The sequence below is a fragment of the Fundulus heteroclitus genome, chromosome 2 (genome assembly GCF_011125445.2).
Source record: "Fundulus heteroclitus isolate FHET01 chromosome 2, MU-UCD_Fhet_4.1, whole genome shotgun sequence".
Taxonomy (NCBI): Eukaryota; Metazoa; Chordata; class Actinopteri; order Cyprinodontiformes; family Fundulidae; genus Fundulus; species Fundulus heteroclitus.
The window spans coordinates 16,449,168-16,474,142 of NC_046362.1; the positions used below are offsets into that span (position 1 = coordinate 16,449,168).

Below are 24,975 nucleotides of genomic sequence, written 5' to 3' on the forward strand. Positions count from 1 at the left end.
TCCACCCCCATTGTTATGAAGACCCTAAAAAGTTGTGGCGCAACCGATTGCCTTCAAACGTCACATAATTGGTGAAATGAAACCCACTAGTGTGCAGTTTAAGTGTCGCATGATCAGTCAGCATGAAGACACCTTTTATAAAAGGCTCCAGAGGCTGCAGCACCACAGTACAGAGATCAAAAGTAACCCTGAAAGAGTTTCAGAGCAACTGTCCATAAGTTTACAATAAGCCGTACACTAATGGCTCCATAATTAGTTCATGGGGTTTAACAGTTTACCTTACCTAGCTATCATTCATGTCTTCAGTTTAAACTTGTAGCTTTATGAAAACAGAATCAGGACATCTATCCTTCCAAGCCTGAACACAGCTGGAAAATAAGGACATCCTGTTTTTTTATTGTGTGCATGAAAGGGTGAAGTGATGCAGCTACATTAAAAATAGCTCCTGCTATTGTCTGCGCGGTTAGGTTTACCATTTCCACCCATGTTCCTCCAACGGGAATGAACTGGCCTTTCTTCACGTAATCCTGAATCTTGGAGAAAAGTCCTGGATACCAGCTCTTTACCCACTGAAACTGCTGAGCCTGAGGCAAAGAAAAGGGTGAACATTGGACACAATCCCAGATATTTGGAAAATTTCATAAAACTTTTTTTTTTCTTTTTTTTAAATCATGCACGCATGCAGAAACCTGAGAGCAAGTGAAAACAAACTCCGGGTTGCTCTCCATTAAACTGACGGCCGTCACCCAGCTTCGGCCACATTTGCGAATAGTCTCCTCGTACGGCCACAGCCAGGCTGTGGACGAAGACGCAGTAGTATTAAATATATTTACTGGAAATGTGCTTTTTCTGTTACATTATTTATTTATTTATTAATTTTCTTGAACTACTAACAGCTTTATGGCACTACAGTACATTTTCAATAAATGGGGAACAATATGTAACAAGTTAATCAAAAAGATATACATAAATAATAACGCAGTGATAAATAATGTATACATGATTAACAAATATATTTTTAACACACTAAAAAAAATATAGTTTGACGTTATAAAATGGTTATTCACTTTTTCTCTCTTACATGAAAACCTCAAGAATTCAAGGGTAATCGCAATAAAATAAAAATGTTAAAAAGTAAATTAATTTCAACAATTTAAATGAAAAACTGATATTCAATAGTATTTTAATTTATTGAAATGTACAATTGTGCAAAAAATCTGAAATAATTCATGTATCAACGTACACAAAAATCTGTATATACCGTAAATAGAGCACCGAGGAGAGGTTATCTTGTAAAAGTAAGGCTGAGGAATGATTCACCTGCTTGTTAAAGACAAAAAAGTTCTGTATTTTTCACACTATAAGGCACACTTAAAATCCTTACATTTTCTCAAAAATTTATAGTGGGTCTTATAATCCGATGCGCCTTATGTATAATTACTGTACTAGTTGTGTTACTGACCGATTTTATGTGGTACAATGCGCTAAAAAAAATCTGTTAAAATGTGTAAGTATGACTTTGGTTAGCAACAAAGCCGCTCCACCCAATGGATATTCGAAGCATTATGGTACAGTGTCACTACCTTATTGAGCCCCTGAGCAGTCTACAAGACTGCCTGACTGTAATATCTAAACTAGAAGTGCATTCATGTAAGGCAACCTGTGCCTGGAGCACATGCTAGCAATAATAAACCTAGAAAGTAAATTCAATATAAAAGTTACGTTTATTTTGGCCTTATGTTAGAAACTACTCTGTCCTCCCGGCAGAGACGGATAGCTCTCCCTCTCAGGAGAGAGCGGCGTAAGGAGCAAAGTTTGTCGCTCCAGATTTAAGCAGAAGCAGAAAACTGTCCTGTAGATATGCTAAAAGAGAGAGTACTTTTTTTCAGATTGTGACAATGTCTTTTCTTTGTAACATTTCTAGTTACTATTGAAAAAAGATCCTCTGAAAAACATTTTCAAGAATATTTTGAAGTAAAGAAATAGTGATAGGAGTATCAGCACCTGTTTGCTGGACTGCTAAAGTTACAGTTGAGATTGAATCAGTAAAAAAAATAAAATACCTGAATCTATGTGGCAGTGACCCATTGCATGGACGGTGTGCTGGCTATCCCCGTTCCGCTGGTTAAAGAACTTGTGGGCCAGACTGTGAGCTTTGGAGAAGGTGCTGGGATCAAACGGGTCACAAAGATTCACCATCTCATTAGCAGTGAAGAGAGCCTGGTAGCCCCGTTGCTCCCCCTCTCCAAGCTCCTGTTTAAAATGGGGGCCAGATTTCAGGTTCGCCCTCATTAAGCACTATCTCTTTAAATGACTCATGCATTGTCCTGCTGTTTTAATCAAAATTACCTTAACAATGTCAACAAGCATCTCAAATTCAGTCAGCAGCTTCTGCACATCCCTGTTGAATATCACCAACTCTGCTTTCTGTACAGAAAACATCCTGTTTGGGTCTGGAGCTGCGATCATGGATCCTTGACCAGCGCCGAAAAGCCCATTACAGGCTACTTCCACATATAGGGTGACGCTTCATAGAAAGAGAGGAATATGAGAACAAGCCAAAACAAATGTCGAAATAGTATTTCAATCAGATTTCAGCCCTGTGCTGACCTGTGGGGCTCTTCATTTTTCAGACTGTCAGACAGGATATAACTTGTCTTTTCTCCCTCTTTAGTTAATCCCTGTAAGGAAAAAAATAAAATAAATATATTTTAGGCATATTATGTGGTTCAGGTGCATTTTTACTTAGGTTTAACATAGTTTGATGCAAAAAAAAAGAGCTGCAACATTACCTGAACTGGCTGCCCATCTCTCCAAACCATTCCCTCTCCATCACTTTCCCAGAGGAGATGGACCTCTTTTCCTCTCCAGGGTTCAGGGATCGTCAAGGACACTTTGAACCAGCAAGTCCACCATCTTCAGCAATCAAGCGTTGGTTAGTTTTGCATTTAAAAGATAACAGAAGCTAATAAAAACTAAAAGAGATCAGAGATGCATCCCTTACGTAGGTCCAAAGGTATCACCGACTTTATAAGGTGCAAAGTTCTGCTTGGAGGCTTCGGAAAATGGGATTCTGCTTTGAGACAGGAAGAAGCTGATGGTTTCCAGCGGACAGGACTCCCCATAAAGTCTGCAAAGATTGATCATTTATTAAGGAAAAGCTGACTTATTTAGACAGACATAAAGAGGCAGTCAAAAGCTCTCAATCTATTTTTTTTTTTTTTTTTTTTGCATTTACTATTTGTGACGTCCAGGTAATTTATTGGGACTTTACAAAATACTCCATTTCCATTTTTTTCTCAAAAACAACAAGGAAACAAAACAAAAATTGACAACCAAGCCATATTTTTTGTATCCCACTTTAGTCAAATACCTACAAATAAAATCTTATGCAGCCAATAGTCTTCAGAAGTCACCTGATTACATCTAAAAGTTTTAATGGATCACTGCTCCATCCATATAGCATAACTGAAAACCTGCCAAGACTTGGCTGTCCAAAGGAGAACAAGGAGAACATTAATCAGAGAGCCAAGAGGCTCATAGTAACTTCACAGATCACTCTGCAAATCTGGCCTCTAATGAAGAGTAGCAAGAAAAAAAATGAAAAAGGACTTACATTTGCAGTTTGCCTCAAGACAAAGTAAATGTATTGTTAGGTGCTCTGGTCAGACACACTATGACTGAAAAATACCTCTTTTGCAAAATAAAATAAAATAAAATTAATAATGTCTAAATCTGGATGCGTCAAGTTGATTAAAGTTGTAACAAACAAACAACAACAATGTCATGCAGCTGTAGCTACAGGAAAAGAAGATTTAAGAAAGTATTGACTCATATGGGCATAATGCATGTTCACGCCACACTGTTCAGATTTTTAGTTGTGAAAACAACAAGACGCTATAATTTCCTGCCACTTCCCTATCAGAAGCCTCCATCACAAGGAATCCCAATAAACTACAGTGAGGCTCGTGAGCGGAAAGGGACACAAATATGGGAAAACGTTCAAGGGGCGAGATTACGTTTGCAAACTCACTGCATGCAAACAAACTGAAATGAAGTGTCCGGTCTCCATTGTGATTGTGCAGAGACAGTCAGTGCAGCCAATGAACGAAGCCTTACCGTCCTCTCAGGTTGCAGTCTGTAAAGTAAACATCGGATATAAACTTCTCCGCTCTCTCCAGGAGAGTGCGCCTGTTCTTCAGTACAGGCAGGCGATACATCGCGGATCAAACGCATAAAACTCACAAAAAACGGTAAAGCTTTTCTAACAGGATTCCAGCTGGACGTGGACACACGCGCAACCCGGAAGTAAAAAGTACAGAAATTGGATTTTTATTCTTGCAAGTGCACACGTTGGCCGCTAGATGTCAGTGTTGTTCAACAACAAAAACAAGGCGAGATGACCGTTGTGTATTGTCACGGATAAGGCGTAAACAGCCGTAAAAGTATTTTTCTCTCTATTTTATTTGTATCAGCGATTTCAAAAATATGTCTGAATCACCCAAAGATCCATTTAGTATTACTGAAGTAACGCTCTCTCTGCAATGCTAACTCTAAAACAGGAGTGATTGCTTTAACTTAGAGAAGAAAAATTCCATGGAAACCCATTATTTAATTTGAAAAGGCGTTCCGACTTTATTTTTTGTATCTTTTTCTTTTCTTTAATTTTTTTTTTACAGAAGTTATTTACACTTAGCATGGCTTCACAGAAAACCCTGCTTTGGACAACAACTGCATACATTTAGCAAGAAACAAATACGTCTTGACACATGTCATGACACATCATTAAAAGACAAACATAGCAACAGGATATTAGCAGTGATATGTTGGCAACCGTAGCAACAAGGAGAGAAAAAAATCTATCAGATAGCTGCTGAATGATGCTTTGCAGAAAACAACAGAGTGCACTTGTTAGGAATTCAACTTATTTTATCAAATTTATCCTCTCGTGTTTGAGATACAGCAAAGATACAACTCTTGGACATGGTCTGTACTTGGAAAATGAATGCAGAGGTTACAAATTATGTCACCAGGGGTCAAACTGTAAAAGCTACAGAAAAGCTCTTTAATGAGCTGGGAAGTTAGTCTTGTGATCGGTCAGGGGTTAAAAGTCAGCCCACATACAGCCTGAAAACACAAAAGCCTTTTTTCCCCCCTCAGTGTTATTCACAGGGAAGAAGCTGTGTTTGTATCGAGCTGAGAACCCTTTTATTATGAAATCCGTGGAGCAATTCTAAGTACAGGGTTGGTGGAAATGTGGCACAGCCCATCCCTCTCAGGCCATGTCTGCCGACTCTTATTCTCCTATTGTTTGGGCAGCGGTTAGGCTTTCCACCATGTCGGGACAGCCCTGTGGAATAAATGTCTTGATCTGACTTGACCGGAGATCCTCACCAGTTCAGTTAGGGCCCCAGTCCCTTTGCCTGGAAGCTTCTGTGTTGCAGCCGCCCCTTCAGAAAACAGCCATACTGTGTCACGCAAATAAAGTGGGGGATTTGCTTGGACAGTTTTGCCCCTTCCTCTAGAGAAGAAATCATACAGCGTAAGACATTAAGCATGGAGGGCAAAGATGTTCTGTCTGCCACGTCACAGCTAAGCAAGACCTGACTGGGGCTGGAAGGGGGGGAACGGAGCATCCCAAAATCCTTTAACTCCATGCAGACTTAATCATACGTATGCAGTGGCATGCAAGCATAGATGTCCAAAATGAGCCACAATACAACCTCACTAAAACAAAATGGATGACGAGAAGTGACAACGAAGATCCTTTGGTGAGAGGTCCTATACTCTTGAGCCATACTCATCTCTGTCTCCGATGTTGTATACAACACTCTTGTTTTTACTCTGGTCACCTGCAGATCTAAAAAAAAAAAAAAAAAAAAAAATCAGAGATAAATAGATGACATAGTTATCCATATGAAAACATTCAAATATTAGCTCTCTTTCTAGGCATTAATTTGCCATCAAGATAAAGTTTCAGATAATGCTTATAACATTCAAATCCCATGATGTTGTTCCATAATGTTGTTTTGTAAATTAAATCCTGGTCAAAGTAATTTGTCTGTTTCTTTCATTAGAATTTGCAAATAAAACCATACATTATGTTGATTTGAATAAAACTTTCCATAGACAAATTTCAATACACTAAAAAATACATAGCATAAAAAGTCTTTAAATACATTTTCTTTAAAGTGACTGTCCTAATTGAACAGAGGCTATCTGATGCCAACAGTTATTAAAATGCAGGTCATCTTAATGCCATTGGTGAGTCTCAAGAGACCCTAAAATAAAACAGTATCTGTCTGGGAGGTCCAGTCTCAGGTTCGTCTGTTTTACTTCACCGATTTCCCAAGAAAAGACAAAAGAACACTACAAGTAACTCAGAGAAAGTGAAAAACTGAGAAGTATAAGTCAGGAGATGGCTACAAAAATATGTCCAACTGGCAAAATCCATCATGTATAAAATTGCAGACTGTCCTCACAAATGGGAATAGGAACAAAGAAAAGTGGTGAGAGAAGTCAGAAAGACACATACGATCACTCTGAAGTAGTTGAACACTTCCATGGCTCAGATTGAGATGACTGTGCATAAAACGATTAGCCAATTTCTTCACTGATTCAAGTTGTATTTGAGAATAGCAAAGAGAAAGCAACCGTTGAAAAAAAGGTTCAAGTGAAATTTTACCAGTATTTCATCAGAAATGATTTTGGAGACTGTAATGTCAAGGTTATTTTGTCTGATGGGACAAACATTCACACTATCTTCACCTTTAAAGCATGGTGGTTGCAGCATCATCCTGTGGAGATGCTTATCATTGTAGGTCCTGAAAGGCTTGTAAATGTTGAAAATCCTGGAACATAATCCAACTCAGTCGGCCAGACTGATCAAGAGTAATTGATTGGCAATATTTAAGAAAAAAATCTGTTTTCATTTTGACTTAGTTGTTTTTTTTTTTGTTCAGTTTTTTTCTTGTGGAAAAAACTGAAATTGTGGTTTTATGTTAAAACCAATACAAGGGTCAACATCTAAGGTGCTGAATTCTTGTTATGGGCATTGTACATCAGTGACTTCTCTGACAAAATGCAGGAAGCATTACAATCAATTTCACATGAGACGGTGTGTCTCAGAGCTTAACATCGAAACAAAATTGAGTCATCAGCATAGAGAGACACTGGTTATAAATGTGAAATGTTTCAGTTGCATTCATATCATAAATACTGTGCCAATTCGCAACATATATGTCAAGGCAATTGACAAGAAAAAAACATGTCCAATTAATTTCCAGTTACACAATGAATAAAATTAATAACAATGTGATTCAGACTTAATGACACATTTGATCTTTACAATAATACAAATCAGTCTAATTCGGATAATTCTGCCATATGGTAACAGTGAACAGACAAGTGACAACAGTTGATTACGTCAAACCCTACTCCTGTACTACCATGTGATGACATTGCAAGGAATGGCTCCCTTTCTACTGGATTAAATCCTCCATCACTACCAGAACTTGGTCTTAGTGGTAGTTGTCATCTGCTGCAACTGACTGGGGTAATTAGGAGACAATAACACAGAAAAAAACACAGAATACTGACGTGGGGGCATTTTGAAAGGAAAAGAAAGTCTGAGTACACAAAGGTAATTGCTGCAGTTGCTCCATTAGCTGCTCTGTTGAGGAAGGAAAACAAGTTAAACAGAGAATTGTTTGGCTCAAAGATTTATGGGAAGAAAAACAGAAAAGAGTATATATACGCAGCATTAACTCCATCAATGGCTCTGAAATAGACAATTTCAAATAAAGAGCTGTTGGGGCAACTATATCCTCCATAGAAAACAAAGAGAGGGAACAGAAGGTTTAGTACAGGCAAAAATTCACTTCATGGCCTTTTCTCTGTTAGGTAATTAAGAAAGGACTGATCAGTGTGCAATACTTCAGTCTGCCAGTAACAAACACATTAAGTAGTCTTGCTGTAACATGTTTTGCTACCTTCCCAAACCTGGGTGAATTACGGCCCATTTTGAAAAACATTTCAATGTGGGACTAAGACAGCTTCGGGCCATTTCTGTGGGTTTTCTGAGGACCGAGGTAAAAAGAGGGGATGAAGTCAAAGCACTCTGTTACACGTCTGATACCGCTTGCGAGGTAGTGATAACCCCGTCAACTCATGTAAGATTTAACTGGCTATGTGGCTTACCGGTTATTTCTGACAATGACGAGTGATTTGCATGAAGATCTGTCCGGCAGATTTAAGGTGAAAACACACTGGACTATTGGGATGTGGCGCTTCATCATTTATTTATTTTTTTATTTGGCATGATGACATACTGAAATGCATTGAGACGAAACAGGTCAGTGAACTTTGACCAAAGTTAGTTTTTTGAGTAGGTGATTTTTGAAAGTAGAACAAAATTGAGGCGGGAGGGCACATGCCAGTGACGGGGAGACTTTGTAGAATGAGAGATGTGCATAATACATTGCCTCGAAAAAGTATTCCCCCACCTGGGTTTTACATTCCAACCTGTATTTGTGAATGGTTGTTAATCTTATTTATGTGATGGACCTGCAGTAAATGGTTTATATATAAAATAAAGAGTTCAAAGAAAGTACAAAACTGAAAATTGGCACGTGGATATGTGTCCACCCCCATTGTTATGAAGACCCTAAAAAGTTGTGGCGCAACCGATTGCCTTCAAACGTCACATAATTGGTGAAATGAAACCCACTAGTGTGCAGTTTAAGTGTCGCATGATCAGTCAGCATGAAGACACCTTTTATAAAAGGCTCCAGAGGCTGCAGCACCACAGTACAGAGATCAAAAGTAACCCTGAAAGAGTTTCAGAGCAACTGTCCATAAGTTTACAATAAGCCGTACACTAATGGCTCCATAATTAGTTCATGGGGTTTAACAGTTTACCTTACCTAGCTATCATTCATGTCTTCAGTTTAAACTTGTAGCTTTATGAAAACAGAATCAGGACATCTATCCTTCCATCCATCCATCCATTTTCTGACCCGCTTAACCCCTCAGGGGGTCGTGGGGAGAATCAGGACAAAGTGAGAAATGTGGGAAAATGTGGGAGGAAACAAAAAACTACAAAATGCACTCCATGATTGTGCAAAGCGATTTTCTGTGGATGTCATAAAGTTTGATGTCAGAAACAGATTTAAAAAACCTCAGTTTCTGACATCAAAAACTTGTCTGCGAGTGGACGAGAGATCCACAAGCAGAAGAACATCTTAGTTTTGCAAAATATCTGTACTGTTTAGATCCCACAGTTTATGAACTGACATTTACAACCGTGGACTTAATGTCTTCATGTGTTTGAGGAGGACCCATATGCATGCTCAACAGAGGCTGTCACAAGGTGAAGCTGTGTTTATTGATGAACAAAAGGTCCAGTAACTTACAAAATAAAAGGGGAAAATCATCAGGGTAGCAAAAGAGGCAGAAATCCACAAAAGAACGGAAGAAGTAGTAAGGCTAAAACTGAACCTTATAAACTGAGGAGCAGCTGTCCGTCATCTGAAAAGAAACTTCACACAAATCATTTCAAAGCATGTTTCCAAACAGGAAATTGACAGCTTTCAGTGGCCACATATTTATGATTTCTCAACTTCTAAATGCAGATGAACGTGACATTCTGCATGAATCTCAGAAACGGATCTAAATTCAGCAATAACACAGACATCACTCTGCTTCTGGAGGCCAAACCAAACTCGGAAAGTTTCCTATGACCTGTGTCAGAGGAACATGTTCTTCTCAGAGTGTAGAAGACTTGTCTTTCTTTTATGTTTTAGATCATTTAATGAACATAAAGGGTCTTTGATAAAAAACAACAGCAGCTGTAGTTGCATAACAGCATAACAGAAGAATATCTTCAACCCCCCTCCCACACTCCCATCAGGTAAAGAGAGTATGGGGTGGATCTAGGCATTTTTAATTGAGATTTCAGGTGTTTTTGTTTGTTTTTCACCCCATTACTAATGCAACACTCAAGTTGAGGTTAACTCTCAAGTCTTCTGCCTCAAGTCAATAAAGACTGAAATAAACGTTTTAATCCAACAATGTTGTATAGAAACTGAAATCTAAACTGTTTTCCACAGACCTAATTTAACACAAAAGCATTTAACAATTACCTTGTAATCTTTAAATACTTAATTTAATATGCCAAATGATGATAATAAAACACAATTAAGAACTATAAACAGCACATTTTTCCAGCAAGAACACTGCTCCTGTCCGTTATCCTAATACCGGAGGGAGTGGTTTGGGAGAGGAAGGTCTGGGTGTCTCTGCTTTGAACCGTTTCCTCATGAGCAACAAGGAAAAATGGATGAATGACTCATTGATATGGATAAGGACCATCTTAATTGCCTGTGTTTGGATGAATGGTTCATGTTTCTTTCCTGTTTATTATCCAGTTGTTTAAATCTTAGCTTTTGCTCCCTTACACCATTTGAAGTGTCAATAAAGTGATAGTTGTTTTTTTCAGTTTCTCATCTCCTCTCACATCTTTAGTCCCAGGTTTTTATTTGCTACTTATCAAATTGTTGTTCATATCACATTGTGGGTTCAGGTCTTGCTGCATCTGTAGGCGTGTTTTTTTATGTTGTACCTTTACTTTTTTAATTCCCTTTTCATATTTAGTTCCTCCAATATGTGGAAGTTAATACAAATGTTCGTTGATTGTAAATAGTTTGAACTTTAGCTTTTATTTCCATCCCCAATGTAATAAAACTAGAAAGGAATAGCATGATGTTTACTCAGTTTCAAAATAAAATCCCCAAGAATGAGAACCATATTTCAGTCCCTATTAAGTTCTACTGCAAGCAATGAATTTTTTATTAGTCCTATTTTTGTTGTTTTTAACTTTTTTCTTCATTTCTGCTTTTCAAATGAAGATATGTTGTGTATCTTATGACAAAATGCCATATTTAAAAACTTTACATAGTTACTGAATGAAAATTGTCCATGATTTATGTGGTGTCTCATGGTCGCGTGACGCTGCACAATTAACGACCATTTAATTTAATTAACCATTTAATTGGAATTCTCTTCCAATTAATGTTGTATAAAGTGTTTTGTATGCTGTACATATATCTCTAAAAAGGCTTTTTGCTAGTGAATGAACCTGGTAAATTTAGACTGCAGATTTTTTTGGAGTTGAAGATGCACCAGGTCTGAACTACTTTGCAAAAGTTTGTGTTCATAATTGGAATGATAATAAGTAAATTAATAAAACTTCATCTCAACAAGTATGCATAGTTTGTATTTACTTTGTTGGCCATCACTTACCTTTTTCGCCTTAACAGGCAGCATATTAAAGCGACAATGAGAACAACTCCCAGTATGGAGCAGCTCAACAATATGGGAACCAGTAAACCTGCAGAGCAGAGCAGAGAGCAACAGAAGCAGAGTGGTTTGTGTAATAGTTGTGGTGTTACAGATTGTGTTTTATGTGTTTATATCTACAGCTTAACATGGAGGTTGATTATTGCCTTGACAGGGTTAGTGGTAAAGTGTCCTTCTGTAGCAGCATATCTAAAATCCAACAGTAGAACTAATGTGTTACAAAGATAGGATTGTCTATTTGTTAAATGTGATATTTCATTCAAGACAGCATATCAAAGAAAAAGAAAAATCAACATGTAAAAATCAACATACCGGTGTTTATCCAAAAAGAGTCGTCTGAGTGCCAGAGAGAAAAAAAAGCAAAAGAGAGAGAGCGAGAGAAAAGAAGTAACGGTAAAATACTAAAGAACAGACACACAGCAGCATCACAGAAAAAATAAAAGCAATAAGGTTGATGATATTATGAATATCTTTTTTGTATAAGAAAAAAAAAAAACTTATTGCAGCAAAACCTGCAGCCTGATAAAATGTGACAAAATGTGGGAAAATTTAATGGGTAGGAATATTTTTTTTCAAGGCACTGTAACTTAAATGAGACGTCCCCTAACTGTGGAAGTGAATTTGTTTGAAAGTTATTTATGAAATACGTTTTTTCTGCTATGATGTAATGTTTATGTGAAATAAATTGTACAAAATATTTCTTGCTTTTTAAACTTTTTAAACTCAGATTTGATAAAACTGACTCTGTCCAATCTGCTTTTTGTAAAACACCTTTTTATTGTGTTATTCAGTGATAAACTGTGAAATAAAGGAACAGATTTGTCATTTTTCATCTGAGTGTGGAGCTTTTATTGAGAGTAGTTTTCCACTGTATAACATTCGCTTCTTTGCTGCTAAGAGGAAACTGAAAAGTAAAAAAAAAAAAAACATGACAAAGTAAAAAAAAAAAAAAAAATTGGGAGAACACCAAAAACTTACATGAAGTGCAAAAGTTCCTTTGGCATCTCTATATGCCATCCTCACAAACACAGGTGCAAAGTTCTTACCCAAGATCCTAACCCAACACACACACACGGACACGCACACCAAAGGGCAATTTAGAGAGACCAATTATAGTCATGTTTTTTTTTGGACTGTGGGAGGAAGCCAGAGTATCCAGAGAGAACCCACATATGCACAGGGAGAACATGCAAACTCCATTCAGAAAGACCCGAGGCCAGGGATGGAAACCTGGAACCTTCATGCTGCAAGGCAACAGCGCTACCAACTGCGCAACTTTGCAGCCTTTAATAGAAAATGTCAATCAGATTTAGCCTGGTAAACCAGACCCAAAATGCTGATGTTAAAATGCAACAAAATAATTCACACCCTGTCATGTCCTTAATTGGTTTGCAAATATTAATCATCATTTGCGAGTGCATAATAAGTTATTTATAAATACAATGAGCAAAGTTGGGCTTGGAGAAGAGGAATGGGTCAAAAATCAGTCTTTCGTTGTGGACACTATTGTTGTTGGCTACAAAAGTGGCTGTGTGAGCCATGTCCGGAATCTCTCTAATCTTCCCACTCCATCGGCAAAAGCCAGGGGTGTGGATGACGTTGGCTGAGAGGTTTCGGTTGAGCGGCAGAGGAAAGGCGGTCATGCTTTGTCCTTGATCCCACTTGTTTCGTTGCAGTGGAAGTCTTGCTCTGATTGACCAGGGCTTTTGTCAGAGAGCGGTCCAACTCCAAAGCCTCATCAGCTGGACGTCTCCTGAGAATGTGTCTGATGGTAGAGAGAGCTAAGTCTGACTTGCAGTCCAGATAGCTCTTGAGGTTGAGCTCTGGGTAAACGGAGTCCCTGAGAGCTTCGACCAGCTCATTTTCAGCGTGGGACTGTTTGAGCTGATTGAAAACCCTCTGCTCCAGTGAAGTGTAGCAAAGCGTGTTTTCACCCATTCCTAGCTTTCCCACATAGCGGTTGGTCTGGCTCTTCCTCCAAAGAGATGGACTCTTAGTTTGCTGTTTTGGTTTGGCCAGAGTCACACTCTGCCGCTTCATGGGATCTTTCTTCTTGCCAGCCCGGAGTGTCTGTGAACCACTTGGTAGGAGCTGATACAGCCCTTCGTCTGCCAAGTCTCCTAGGTCGCCAGCCAGCAGCTGCTGAACAACTTGCTTCCTCGTGATTGGTGGTGAGACTGTAAGAGTACCATGCAGTCCTCTGCCTGCATCAGATACAGAGCCAATATTGTTAAAATGGCGCAAAATATTGGATATACTTTGTGGCGACGTTGGCTTTTCAACCCTGCCATGCAACAGCGCTGCTCAAAGCAATGCAGAAAGAGTGAGGGGTGTCTATTCCTAAATGCCTTTCAGGACAGGATTTTGAAAAGTGCCTCTAGGATAGTTTTGCCAAGAAAGAGAGAGAGAGAGAGAGAGAGAGAGAGAGAGAGAGAGAGAGAGAGAGAGAGAGAGAGAGAGAGAGAGAGAGAGAGAGAGAGAGAGAGAGAGAGAGAGAGAGAGAGAGAGAGAGAGAATCACTGCAAAGATGAGGAAATCATGCACATTAATACCCCACTTTATGGAGCTCATTGCCATAGAATCTGGTAAACCAGGCGGCCGCATGAATGTCGCTCAGTGCGTCAGAGCGATGGTTCATTCATATATCATAAAAACACTTTCATTATAAGCATAAATCATATTTAACATTCTTAGTATAAAACACAGCCAGAAGCAGGTGATGCCACATAAGCCACAGCCATTGGGGTAGGCTTTTACAAACAACCAAAAGCTGTTTTTTTAGCCATGTTAAAAGCAGTGCAATGTCTTTTTTCTTTCTTTTTCCCCCGATTACAAAGCATAAAAGATTGTATTTACCTTCCTTAAACGACACCAGGACTACTCGGCTGTCTATTAGCTGTGTTTTTCTGAAGTTGCTGTGCAGTGGTATAGCCACTGAGTCCTGGGCATTGGACGAGTAGAGGGCTGTTGTTAACGCCAGGAACTAAAAAAACCAAAAACATTTCCAAACAAAAACAAGTTATGAAAAAAAAATACATGAGTTAAGATCTATATAGTGTTGACTTTTCACTTTTACGTTGGATTTCATTCTAAAATGTCTATTCTGTAAACTGTGGAATTACCTGTTTCTGAGAAATGGTGACATGGTTTTTGAAAACTGTCCACAGCACGCTCGGATAACACGGCGGGGTCGTCAGTGACCCATCGTAGCGATAATACTCATCCAAACGTGTGGGTAGCAGCGCTCTGACGTTGAAACCTGGCACCTGCACTTTATGATCTGAGAAACAAACAAAACAAAACATCTAAAAAATCCTCTTTACTTTGTGTAAAAACCCCATCATGGTCTAATAGATGAGCTCATGGGGAGTTGCTTGAGCTGAAATGGACAGATCCTCCAGTCTCTGCTGTGGAGCTCTGCAGCTCCTCTCTGGGTTACCTCGCTGCTTAATGCCCTCCTGGCGGCCCTCTCTTAGCAAATTTGTTGTGGTACAATGTGCTTCCATTTGAAGATGGTGGACGTGATGGTGCTCCGGAGAAGCATGAAAGATTTCTATATGTCTTTACAACACTATCCTGACTTGTACTTCTCAACAACTTTGTCCCTGACTTGTTAAGAGAGCTGTTTGGTCTTCAAGGTGTGACTCTATCTTAGTTGCATTGCAGCTTCTGGGGCCTTTCAGAAAAGGCGGTTTTATACTCAGAGATCATGTGACACTTAGATTGCACACAAGTAGACTTCATTTCACTAATTATCGGACTTTTGAAGGTCCTTAGTTTCATATCAAAGTGCGTGGATACATGCTAATTTTCAGTTCACCTCCCCAACACAGACTATTTTATGCAGATCCATCAGATAAAATAAGATTAAGAAATATTCAAATTACTGGATGGAATGTAACAAAAATAGGTAAAAGGCCTTGGGGTGTTAGATATGTTATTATTAGACATTACATACAAAGATGTCTAGTGGATCAAGGATCTTTAAGCGCAGAACAGCTTTTTTATTCAGATAAGCAGACTCCATATGAATGTAAATACTTTTCCTGTTAGTTTGTTGGAAGTTTTTAACATTTAAAAATAAATTGACCTGAATGCACTGCACTGCTAGAGCAATGGTGAGCACTATAATATCCTTAAACTTGACATTGTTAAATTCGTTAATGTGTAAGATGACGATTTGACAATATAAAAGGTTAAGAAGTCATATTACAATGGTTTCTTTTAACAAATCTAATTTTGGATTTAAATTACCCACCTCTGTACTTGATACCATTGATAAACTTCAGAAACTGCTCGTAGGCAGGATTGAAATCCCCAACCTATAGAGAAAGCATAGTTAGACGAGTCAACCCCTCAGAAAAGCTAATCAGCCTCACTTTAAAAAGATCCACAAATTCTCACCTCAACCAGTACACCCAGCACAGCCAAACCATCAGACTTGTCTACTGCCATGGAAATGTTGGGGTACTTTTCCGAGTTGTAATGTACGACATGCATCTGTGGGAGGAAGACAATTTAAAAATCCAATGAAAAGAAGTGACTAAAGAAGACATTGGAACAGAAGTATGTGCTGCTACCTTTTTACTACAGTAGTGTTCTTGTTCAACAGGAATTATTTGCTTAATTTGAGTGAAGTGAATTGAGAAGTTAGTTTTGTGTAAATCGATGCTTTATAAATGGAGCAAAAGTAAACTAAACTGCTGTCAATTTTAATAGCTAAAACCAGAAATATGTGCTACAAGTTTTTGGACACAGATTCATGATCCTTGGGATGTTTAGTTTCGAAAATAAGTAGAATATCAGTAGCACACTGTAAAAGCATTCTGCTCGAAATAAAAGTGTTGCATGTCAGCTGCACTGCGCAGGACTGAAAGGACTTGGCAGGAGTGGTGAGAACCGCACATGGGATAGTGGTAAGTCCTCTCTCAGATATGGGCTCCGTATATGTTGAACGGCTACAGAAGAAGCCAGATGTGCGACCGAAGATCACACAAGCCCAGGACATGTACTGTTTGCATCACTGTAAATGGAATTATTAAAGCTTGGGGTCTAAAATCACCCCTGGCCTATCTTCCTCGACACATGTAAGCAGCCGTGCTCAGGGAAAAGACAACTTCACTCTACCCTATTTAATCAAGGTCAATGCAATTGTGTTTTCTGCATGAGACTATAAATGTTTGGGTTTGCGATGTCTGTTTAACGCCTGCTCTGGTCAGCCATTGAAGCAGAGTGTGAGAAGGAGGTGGGCAGATTCGGAGGAGAGCAGAGCTGGGAGGAGACAAGAGGACAGGCTGTGGCATAGCCAGAGGTGTGATTACTTTGTCTCTGCTCCTCTGGTTCTGCTCTGGTTCTCAATAAAGTGCTGGATCTCGATGGAATCACACTCTCCTTTTATTCCTTAAGTAACTGGGGAATCATGTCACACTATTTCCCACAACAATCAGAACAGTAGAAATATTAAAATATGCCCCACCAGGCTGAAAGACAGCTTGTTTCCCAGAGCTGTGCAATCCAGAAACATGCTTACACATGCACTCCCCCAGCGGAGAGACTATAGACCACAGGACCCCTGCAGGCTGGGGTTTTGCACTATACTGCTTTTTTATTGCACCGATATATTTACTATTTTATTGTTGAGTGTTGGTTAAGGTTTGATTAAGTGTCGTGCCATTTTTTAACAAGATTATGTCCCGTTTGCGGTAATGGCAATGACATATTTATTCTATTCTATTCTACTATGGAGAATGAACGCCAGCCTGTAATAAGTTACTGTCATTTCCCGTCTGTTTGAACACAAAGACAAGTTTGGCATTGAGGGCAAATGTAATGATAATGTGTATGTAGACTAACGTATGCATTTTTCACTGTTTCTGGGAAATGTTTCATTTCTCTTCATTCCATCCCATGAAAACGACCTGTCATCATGGACTTGTGGTCCTGGAGCTTGGAGAGACTTTAAAAAGATACATGCCGGCAAGAAACTGAAGTCAAACCTCAACACCTTAGATGTGGCTGCCTTGTAAAAGAGGCGGAGTAAAATAAAAAGCACACAGGTATGGTATTGTCCACCCACTTTAAAGCAAAGAAGGTGACGTATAAGAACGTTGTTTCTTTCCCCCACTAATCAAGCTGTATTGTCAAACTCGTATGCTTGACATAAACTGTCAGATTAAGCTACCATAAGAAAACTGAACAGACGGTGACTCATTTCTAGATGTGGTTAAAAACCACAACATATAATTGTCATCTACTCTAAACCTTTTAAACCCTGCTGGGATGAAACACTGGCATTCTGGAATGCAAGCGGACTTCTCTTCTGCTTGAGAATAAAAGCAGCAATGGGATACAATATGTGAATATTACTTCTAAAAATACAAGTTTTAGAGGAAATAATAGTTTTTTTTGTTCTAGTCCTACCATTTACATTTTTATTTAAAGTTTTAATGAGGTAAGATGCATAATAAGCTAGATTTGACACTGTCTTTGAGACTGCCAGATTGAAAATGTACAATGTCAGGAAACTGCAACAAAAGCAAAACGGGACGTTTCTTCAAAATGAGCCGCATCAACAATAAATGGTGTCATCATCTCTGATGTCAGTGCCAATCACAAGGTTATCTTTTTTGTCAAGAAGCATTAAATCATTTTCTAAGGAGATGTTGTCACCTGAAACATTAGTTAGACAAAGGTATTTTATGTGTACATCATGTGTTGTAACATCACACCAACATGTCTTAGTCCCTGTTTTGTTTGAAACATTATAACTGTCGCTAATAATTAGACTTCTTCTGTTCTGTTTGAAAAGTAAACTTTATCAGAATCAGAATCAGACTGATTCTGATACTTTACATTTAGAGCCTACTGAGAAAATAAGGTTGATGTGACACAATGTTTTGCATCTTTTGCTGTTTTGTCGTACAGTTTGTGTGAGAAAAACTCTCTCAACCAAAACGTTCCAATGCTGTTGAAAACTAACCTGACTCCGCCAGATGGATTTGCTCCGCATATACATCTGGAAACCTTCCGTTGAAGTAATTTTGGGAAGGGGAGAAAATACTGGTTAGCTATGTTGGTGATAGACGGGCCAAATAAACCAATCATATCAACGAAGCATATGACGTACTAACAGCGACGACAAAAACACAACCACAAGCTCTTGCCGAAACCAGTCGGGAGAAGAGCAAAAACATCTTTTCCTCTGAGAAAAGCCTCCAGAGCAGTGTTTTGCTCTTCTTTCAGCAAAGAAATACTCTGTAATTCCGATAAAACTTGCTCGATAGCCACGCTAACGCTAGTTTCATCGGCTGAAGCCGCCATGTTCTTTAGACTGAACTGTCGCGCTTTTCGTTGCGTCACACCTCAACCCGCCTCAAAGCCAACGCTGATTGGACGTTCGTTTGGTGAACTGCTCCAAATTTTCTTTAACGAAAAGTAGCCAGATTGATCTGCGAGTGAAACCTTGAAAGCTCGCGAGATCAGGATGGTCTCACGAGGCTATTTGAAAACCTGCTTTTCTTTAAAACCTAAGCTTTTTTTTTTTGCCATTGAAAACTTTAACCCAAAACTTTCTGTCAATCTGCTAATTGTTCATCAATGATTTCTTAGCAGAGATTCAGCCTTTAAATAATCCATACATGTTCAATAGATTTTACATCGGGTTTTTTGGCAAGACCCAGTTGCGACCATGTTTATTACACGCTGCAAATTGCTGGAACAACAGTGTAACTGTGCCCTATTAAATGAGGTTTAAAATGAACCGAGAGGGCGGGGATTAGAAAAGAAGAGCCTGCTCCAAAATCAAAACCTTCAAGCTTAAAGTCACTTTAATTAAAAAATATTACAAATAATTTAGGACTATTAGAAGTGGTACATTGAGCTTTGAAGCTAAATGTGAGGCTCTGTGCAAAAAGGCTCATCACCTATTTTGTTTAAGGAAACTCGGGCATTTTATAATTAGCCTCCTTCATCTTGTTTTTAGCAAACCTGTTTTATCTTTTTCTTTGGTGTCATGGTTTAGTCCTACAACTGCTCATACAACTTTGAAAGTATTGTCCAGACTGATTGGAGAGTCCCAACAATAAGTCTCATCCCTGTACAGCAGATTACCTCTTCTGATTTAAACAACAACTCCCATCACCTTCAGAGTTGTTCCCCTCCTCTGTGTCCTTTGATTTAATCTGATTTGAGTCTTGGGCATAGCCATATTTCATGGCTTTGGTTATGTTGAGATCCAAGACGATAATCCAAGACGATAATCCCCAAAACCCATCATTTCCTACATTTTCTGACCGCAATACCATATCAAAGATCTGTGGTCCATGCTTAAATGTTGGGACCATACAAAAAAAAAAAAAAAAACTATCCAACCTTTAGAATAGAGGCTCTATCTCAGTTGTTCTTTATCTACACGACTAAGGCCTGGAGTTGATTCTCTAAACAAGTTAGTTTAATCAAATTTAATTCATTATTTAACAAAGGGGCCAATTACTTTTTCCACATAGGGCCAAGTTGGTTAGATTTTCCCCTTAACGAATGAAAACACCAATTGATAACCAATATTTGTTCTCATATTATTTTTATCCAGTGGTAAAATTAGTTTGATGATATGAAACATTTAAGTGTGACAAAAAAAAAAGCAAAAACAGAATAAATCTGTAAGTGGGCAAAATACTTTTTCTGTATACTGAAGTCGACCACACCTGCTAAGAAGAGATGTCAAATTTATGTCTGAAACTTGTTGTTGGACACATGCACACACACGCACACACAAAGCGTGATCAAGGTGTAAATAGCTACAGGACAGTTAAGTATATAATGGTAAGAGTACATATATGTTAGCCTGTGTGTGTAATTATTACCCACTGTGGATTAGGGAAAATTCATGAAAAATTCAAATTAGTACACCAAATTTTTGTTTCAAATTCATTGAAGTTGTTTTTATCAAAAGGCCAAAATTAATATGACATATCACATTAACAAATTGCCGTCTGCCTTGTTGATAAACACTGAGAAACAGGAATTGCTGTCAGTTTACCTCCGCTGCGTACTGCCTGCTGTTCACCATGTGTTCAGATCCTGCGGGCCGACTGGAGGAGCCCCAGTGGAAGTGGAGCTGTGCGGCAGTGTAGCGATGACGCAGGCTGGAGAGATACATCTTCGGGGGTAATGATATTTGCACTGCAATTCAATTAAAATCAACGGAAGAGTGTCACCGCTGCTTTACCACAACAATCAAAAAGCACTTGTTCTATCCTCCTCCAAAGTGAGAAGGTCAACGCGGCCCCGCTCTGAGCCGTCGAGGTCGTAAGACTGCATCAGACGCAGTTAGCGCTGGAGTGATGCGTGTTACACGCCGCATGTTCATCTGTGTGTCATGACTGCTTAAGCATGAAAAACCCGCGTCAGCTCTTTTCCAACATGCGTCAGACAAGCATGTCACCCAGCTAGTGGTGTGAAGGTCCATCACACATGCAAACATAGGCATTTGTCTGCTCTCTGCATTCTGTCACCTGTTTGAAAGAAAAAGTTCAGCCACTGAGGTTTCTCGCGTTGAATCATCGCTGTGAGCAAGCAGACGTCACCTGCATGTTAAGCACAACTGTCACTGAAATTCCTGATGAAATTCCTGATGGCCGGTGTCAGACGTGTATCGAACCAGTCTTACAGAATCCAGCTCAAAGCGGCAACACCGCACAAGAACGTTTGTCGTCGAATTGAATGTGATTACCTTTAAGATTTTGTTAAAAATAGAGATCTATTATATAAAACTGTTGCCATTGCTGTGGGCTAAACTAAAAGGCAAAGCAGAATTTTTCCCTGACTAAATCTGGAGCTCTTTCTTTGGACGAAAGGACAGTTAAGATAATAAGAGAGTGATTACAGAAAATTACCGGGGCTGATTTGAAAGGAAGATCATCCCTTCATTTTCTTTCTGTTGAACCAGAAATTAGCTCTCCACATTTATGTGGGGCCATTTCCAATGAATACCCTGTCTAGTCCATCACTTTCACTTAAAGAGCTTCTCAAAGCAAACTAAGCAACAATTTTTTTGTCTGTCTTCATTATAAGTTGTTCCACTGGATTCAATGCAAATTTTAAACTGTTGCATACTTTATGCTGCTTTCTGCAGATTTATACTCACAAGAGTGTCCATTATTTCCAAGAGTGAGTTGTTCATCCGGTGCCAGGTTGTAGTTTTGAACCTCAATCGGTCGTAAAGCAGGATCGAACCTCAGCAGCTCTGACTTGATGTCTATTGGAGACTGGAAAGTGCCGCCACAGAAAGGGTAATGCTTGGACCAGTGATGTTCTCCTTCTGGTCCTGCAACAACAGCAACAACAAAACAGTCACTTGGGACTGGAAAAGCTCACAGCTGTTTCCATTCAAAGGACCAGTTGTAAGCGGAATTGGAATTGAAGTGGAATGAGACTCAACTTTTGTCTTTTTCTACTACATTTTCAGTTTAGGGATAGAAATTGTGACACTGTCGTTGAAACACACAGCTAGATCTGCACCGGAATGGTTTAAATCAAAGCACATTTCAGTTCAGAAACTCTCCATCCAAATTTTGATGCACACAATGCTCTTGCAGAAGCTGACAGATGTGCAAAGCTGGTAGAAGCAGATCCCAACAGAGCTGCAGTATGGGGTGGTTCTATCAAGTATTGACTCACTGGGGAGAATTTTATCTTCATCTAATAAGAGGTTTCTATTCACCGCAAGATGGCAAAAATGCTCATATTTTTTCCAGTCTTGCACTTTTACAAAGTGACCTCAGCTGCATGAGTAAGTCTCTGTGTGATGGCCCTGCAAAAGTAATTAGTCACGCTGCTTTGCAAAATAAAGTCTTGGATGTTGTGATTTCAAAGCTCCTCAAACTAGATCCTCAATCACAACTAAGGCCGACAATTTAGGATGAATTAATCTATACAGTGATATGAAAAGCCTTGAAAACCTACTCCCCTGCTCGGCTCAAAATTATTACCCATCAGGAATTATTTTGATATTTCACCATTGAGCACATGCCAGCTGACCATAGTTAATGATGAATGACGCAGCATGAAGTCTGCCGCCTAACAGACATCCGGATAAATGCGCATTGACTGTAACTGACGTGCCAAAGAGCATCAAACAAAAACAGTGAAATCACTGAATACGGGTTTTACGCAACGCTCAAAGTTCAACTGAGGCAATTCCACCCAACAATAAGTGAAATAATGCACAATTATGTTTTCAAATACTCCCTCTCCACCTCATTTGCGCTTTAATTTGTGACACTCAATCTGATGGTCCCTCGGCAGTGCCTGTTAGATCATATGTGCTTGTGGGTAATTCCTTAAATACAGCCTTTTCTGTGCAGAAGGAACCATAAATTAGAAGAGTTTGAACAGTTTTTTTTTTGAACAATCTATTCAGAACGATCACAATCAACGTCCCAAATTAAGATTTACTGTCGTCTGCTAGAGGGTGAAGTCGGTGTTGAGGTTTGGATAAATTGCATGACTCAGCAGCGGCTATGTTAACAGAGAGCGCTACCAAGCCTCACAAATGACTACACTGTTATGACAAAAAGCCTCTCAGGGCTCTGGATACAAGTGAGCGTGAAAAGTAGCAGCAGCAGTCCGAAAACATGTTGGAGTTTTTTTTATTGTTAATTGCTAATTGTTAAGTATTATTTAGTGGATTGGTTGCATAAAAGCATTACTGCACATTTTAAAATGTTTTACTTAAGCGTGTAGGTTTACACAGACTTGTACAACACACTTCAGGCCATTCTGCCCTGTCGCTAACACTAATTAGATCAGTAGAAATTATTTTTTTTTATCCCAATAAGCCCCTGGTACAATGAAAAATAAAGTGTTTCCTAGAGTTCGTTTATGCAATGAAGTGTAAAATGCTCTTGTTGTTCCTGAAAAGGTTAAGAATATTAGCCCCACTGAACAAAACTGTCATCCTTATATGATTTGCATGCTAAAATGGGGTTTCCTGTAAGTTTCATTGCCTGATTGCAAAAGATTGTTCAGACGCAGTGATACAGAGACAAGAGGTCATGACATGACGACAGTTTATGTAACAGAGTCATGGTCGAGAAGTCCTTATACGTTAAGGCATGACACAAAGGCAAGTCAACCACTAATGCAACGTTGTGAATGCAGAGTTTGTATAAGAACCCTACAATAACATGACGTGACGACGTTGATGTCAGTGGTTGTCTTGCTATGTCACAAGATGAACCCAGAAGGTTTTACTTTCCTTTGACCACAAAGCACTGCCTTTGACACGTCCAGTGGAGTCCTACCATCTATCGGTGAACACAAAACAAAAATTACCCTGCTGGAATAATCTTAGCACACGGTGCTGCGTGAAACAAAATTCTGAAACTCAATTGTCTTCCTGCTTGAAACAACAAAGAAAGTTGCAAAACTTAGAAGTTTACGTTATTTTATTAACTTGTTCTATTATAGTATATTATATACTGTGTTTTCATTCCACATAAAACAGATAACTTTTAATATCTTTTATTTTGTTTATTTTGTATAGAATTTAATTCTGATACATGCTATTTAATGTTTAGGTGTCACAAAAAAAATTAGATTTTTTTTTTATCCAACTTAGCTTAAAACTCCACAGAAGAACCAAGTTTAACACTTTTAAGCATTTTTAAGGAAAAAATGATTGCGATAAAATTAATTTGGGCCAGTAATCAGTTTTTGGATATATTAGTGATTCATGAACATTTACATATTCACTATAATATTGCAGAAGCAGATATAACAGAACAGAATAAACTAATCAATAAATGAATGCATTTGGATTTAGTATAGGCTTATCTTTTACAAGACAAAACAGACATTAAATGTGGGATTTCGTGCAACTTGTTGCAAAAATACGATCAGACTGACCTTTGTACGTCCATTTGACACCTGAAACAGACAAAAATAAATACATAATCTTATCTAACTTTTTGTAAAAAAAAATAATAATAAAAAAATTACAAAAGCGCAACTGGCAACACTGGAAACTGAAATAAGAATGGCAACAAAAATCAATCACACAGTCAAGCAACGACATTTCGTCTCACTTATATTGGTGGAGCAGAAGGATCCTCAGCTGTTGCCCATGTCGGACCTTACCGTGCAGGACGCCGAGGGAAGCCAGCTGCAGGAGCACGCAGGCGGTGAAGCTCAAAACGCGCATCTTGACCACCTCCAGTCAAGCGGCAGCTCCGCACAGCTCCGGGATCTTGGAGCGCCCCTCTCCGAGATGCCCTTTTATACCCATGCTGTTGGCGCAAACTGACGTCAGAACACCAACGAAACCGGCCGTCAGAGTCATCCAAGTCACCCGGAGGCTGACAGCCAGGCAGCGGCCACCACACAGGCAGCAGCGAAAGCGCTCATTTGGGTCTCCACCTCATTCTCCGTCTGAAGGAGCGCCGGAATGACGCCTGTCAGGTGCGGCGTGAGCGCACCGCACCGTCTGCAGCAACCTGTTTGTGTCAACGCTTCCAGCCACATCGCCTACTCTCACTGTATATTAAAGATTTCTATTCCAGCTTTGTTTTTTTTTCTTCTTCTTTGAACTGTTTTGCTTTTGACTGCGACCTGCTCTTG

At 39.1% G+C, this 24,975-nt stretch overlaps 1 protein-coding gene across 1 annotated transcript; it reads right to left on the reverse strand.

Annotated features, from left to right (window-relative positions):
- Window positions 1-11,902: 11,902 nt before the first annotated feature.
- On the reverse strand, window positions 11,903-24,856 carry ca12 (carbonic anhydrase XII). The gene is made up of 9 exons (XM_012857045.3): window positions 24,496-24,856; window positions 24,265-24,285; window positions 21,503-21,682; window positions 20,396-20,538; window positions 15,763-15,858; window positions 15,617-15,680; window positions 14,481-14,638; window positions 14,215-14,341; window positions 11,903-13,562 (listed from the first exon to the last, which is right to left on the reverse strand). The coding sequence occupies exons 1-9, from the start codon at window positions 24,557-24,559 to the stop codon at window positions 12,913-12,915; spliced, it is 1,503 nt and encodes a 500-aa protein (XP_012712499.2). The 5' UTR covers window positions 24,560-24,856; the 3' UTR covers window positions 11,903-12,912.
- Window positions 24,857-24,975: the final 119 nt, after the last annotated feature.

Bases quoted from the DNA above. Each gene is read 5' to 3' on its own strand.
- ca12 (XM_012857045.3), bottom strand. From the start codon at position 24,559: ATGCGCGTTTTGAGCTTCACCGCCTGCGTGCTCCTGCAGCTGGCTTCC. The intron at 24,286-24,495 runs GTAAGGTCCGAC...TGTCTGTTTCAG, and splicing joins TTCCCTCGGCGTCCTGCACG to GTGTCAAATGGACGTACAAA. The intron at 14,639-15,616 runs GTGGGTAATTTA...TTTGTTTCTCAG, and splicing joins CAATGGTATCAAGTACAGAG to ATCATAAAGTGCAGGTGCCA.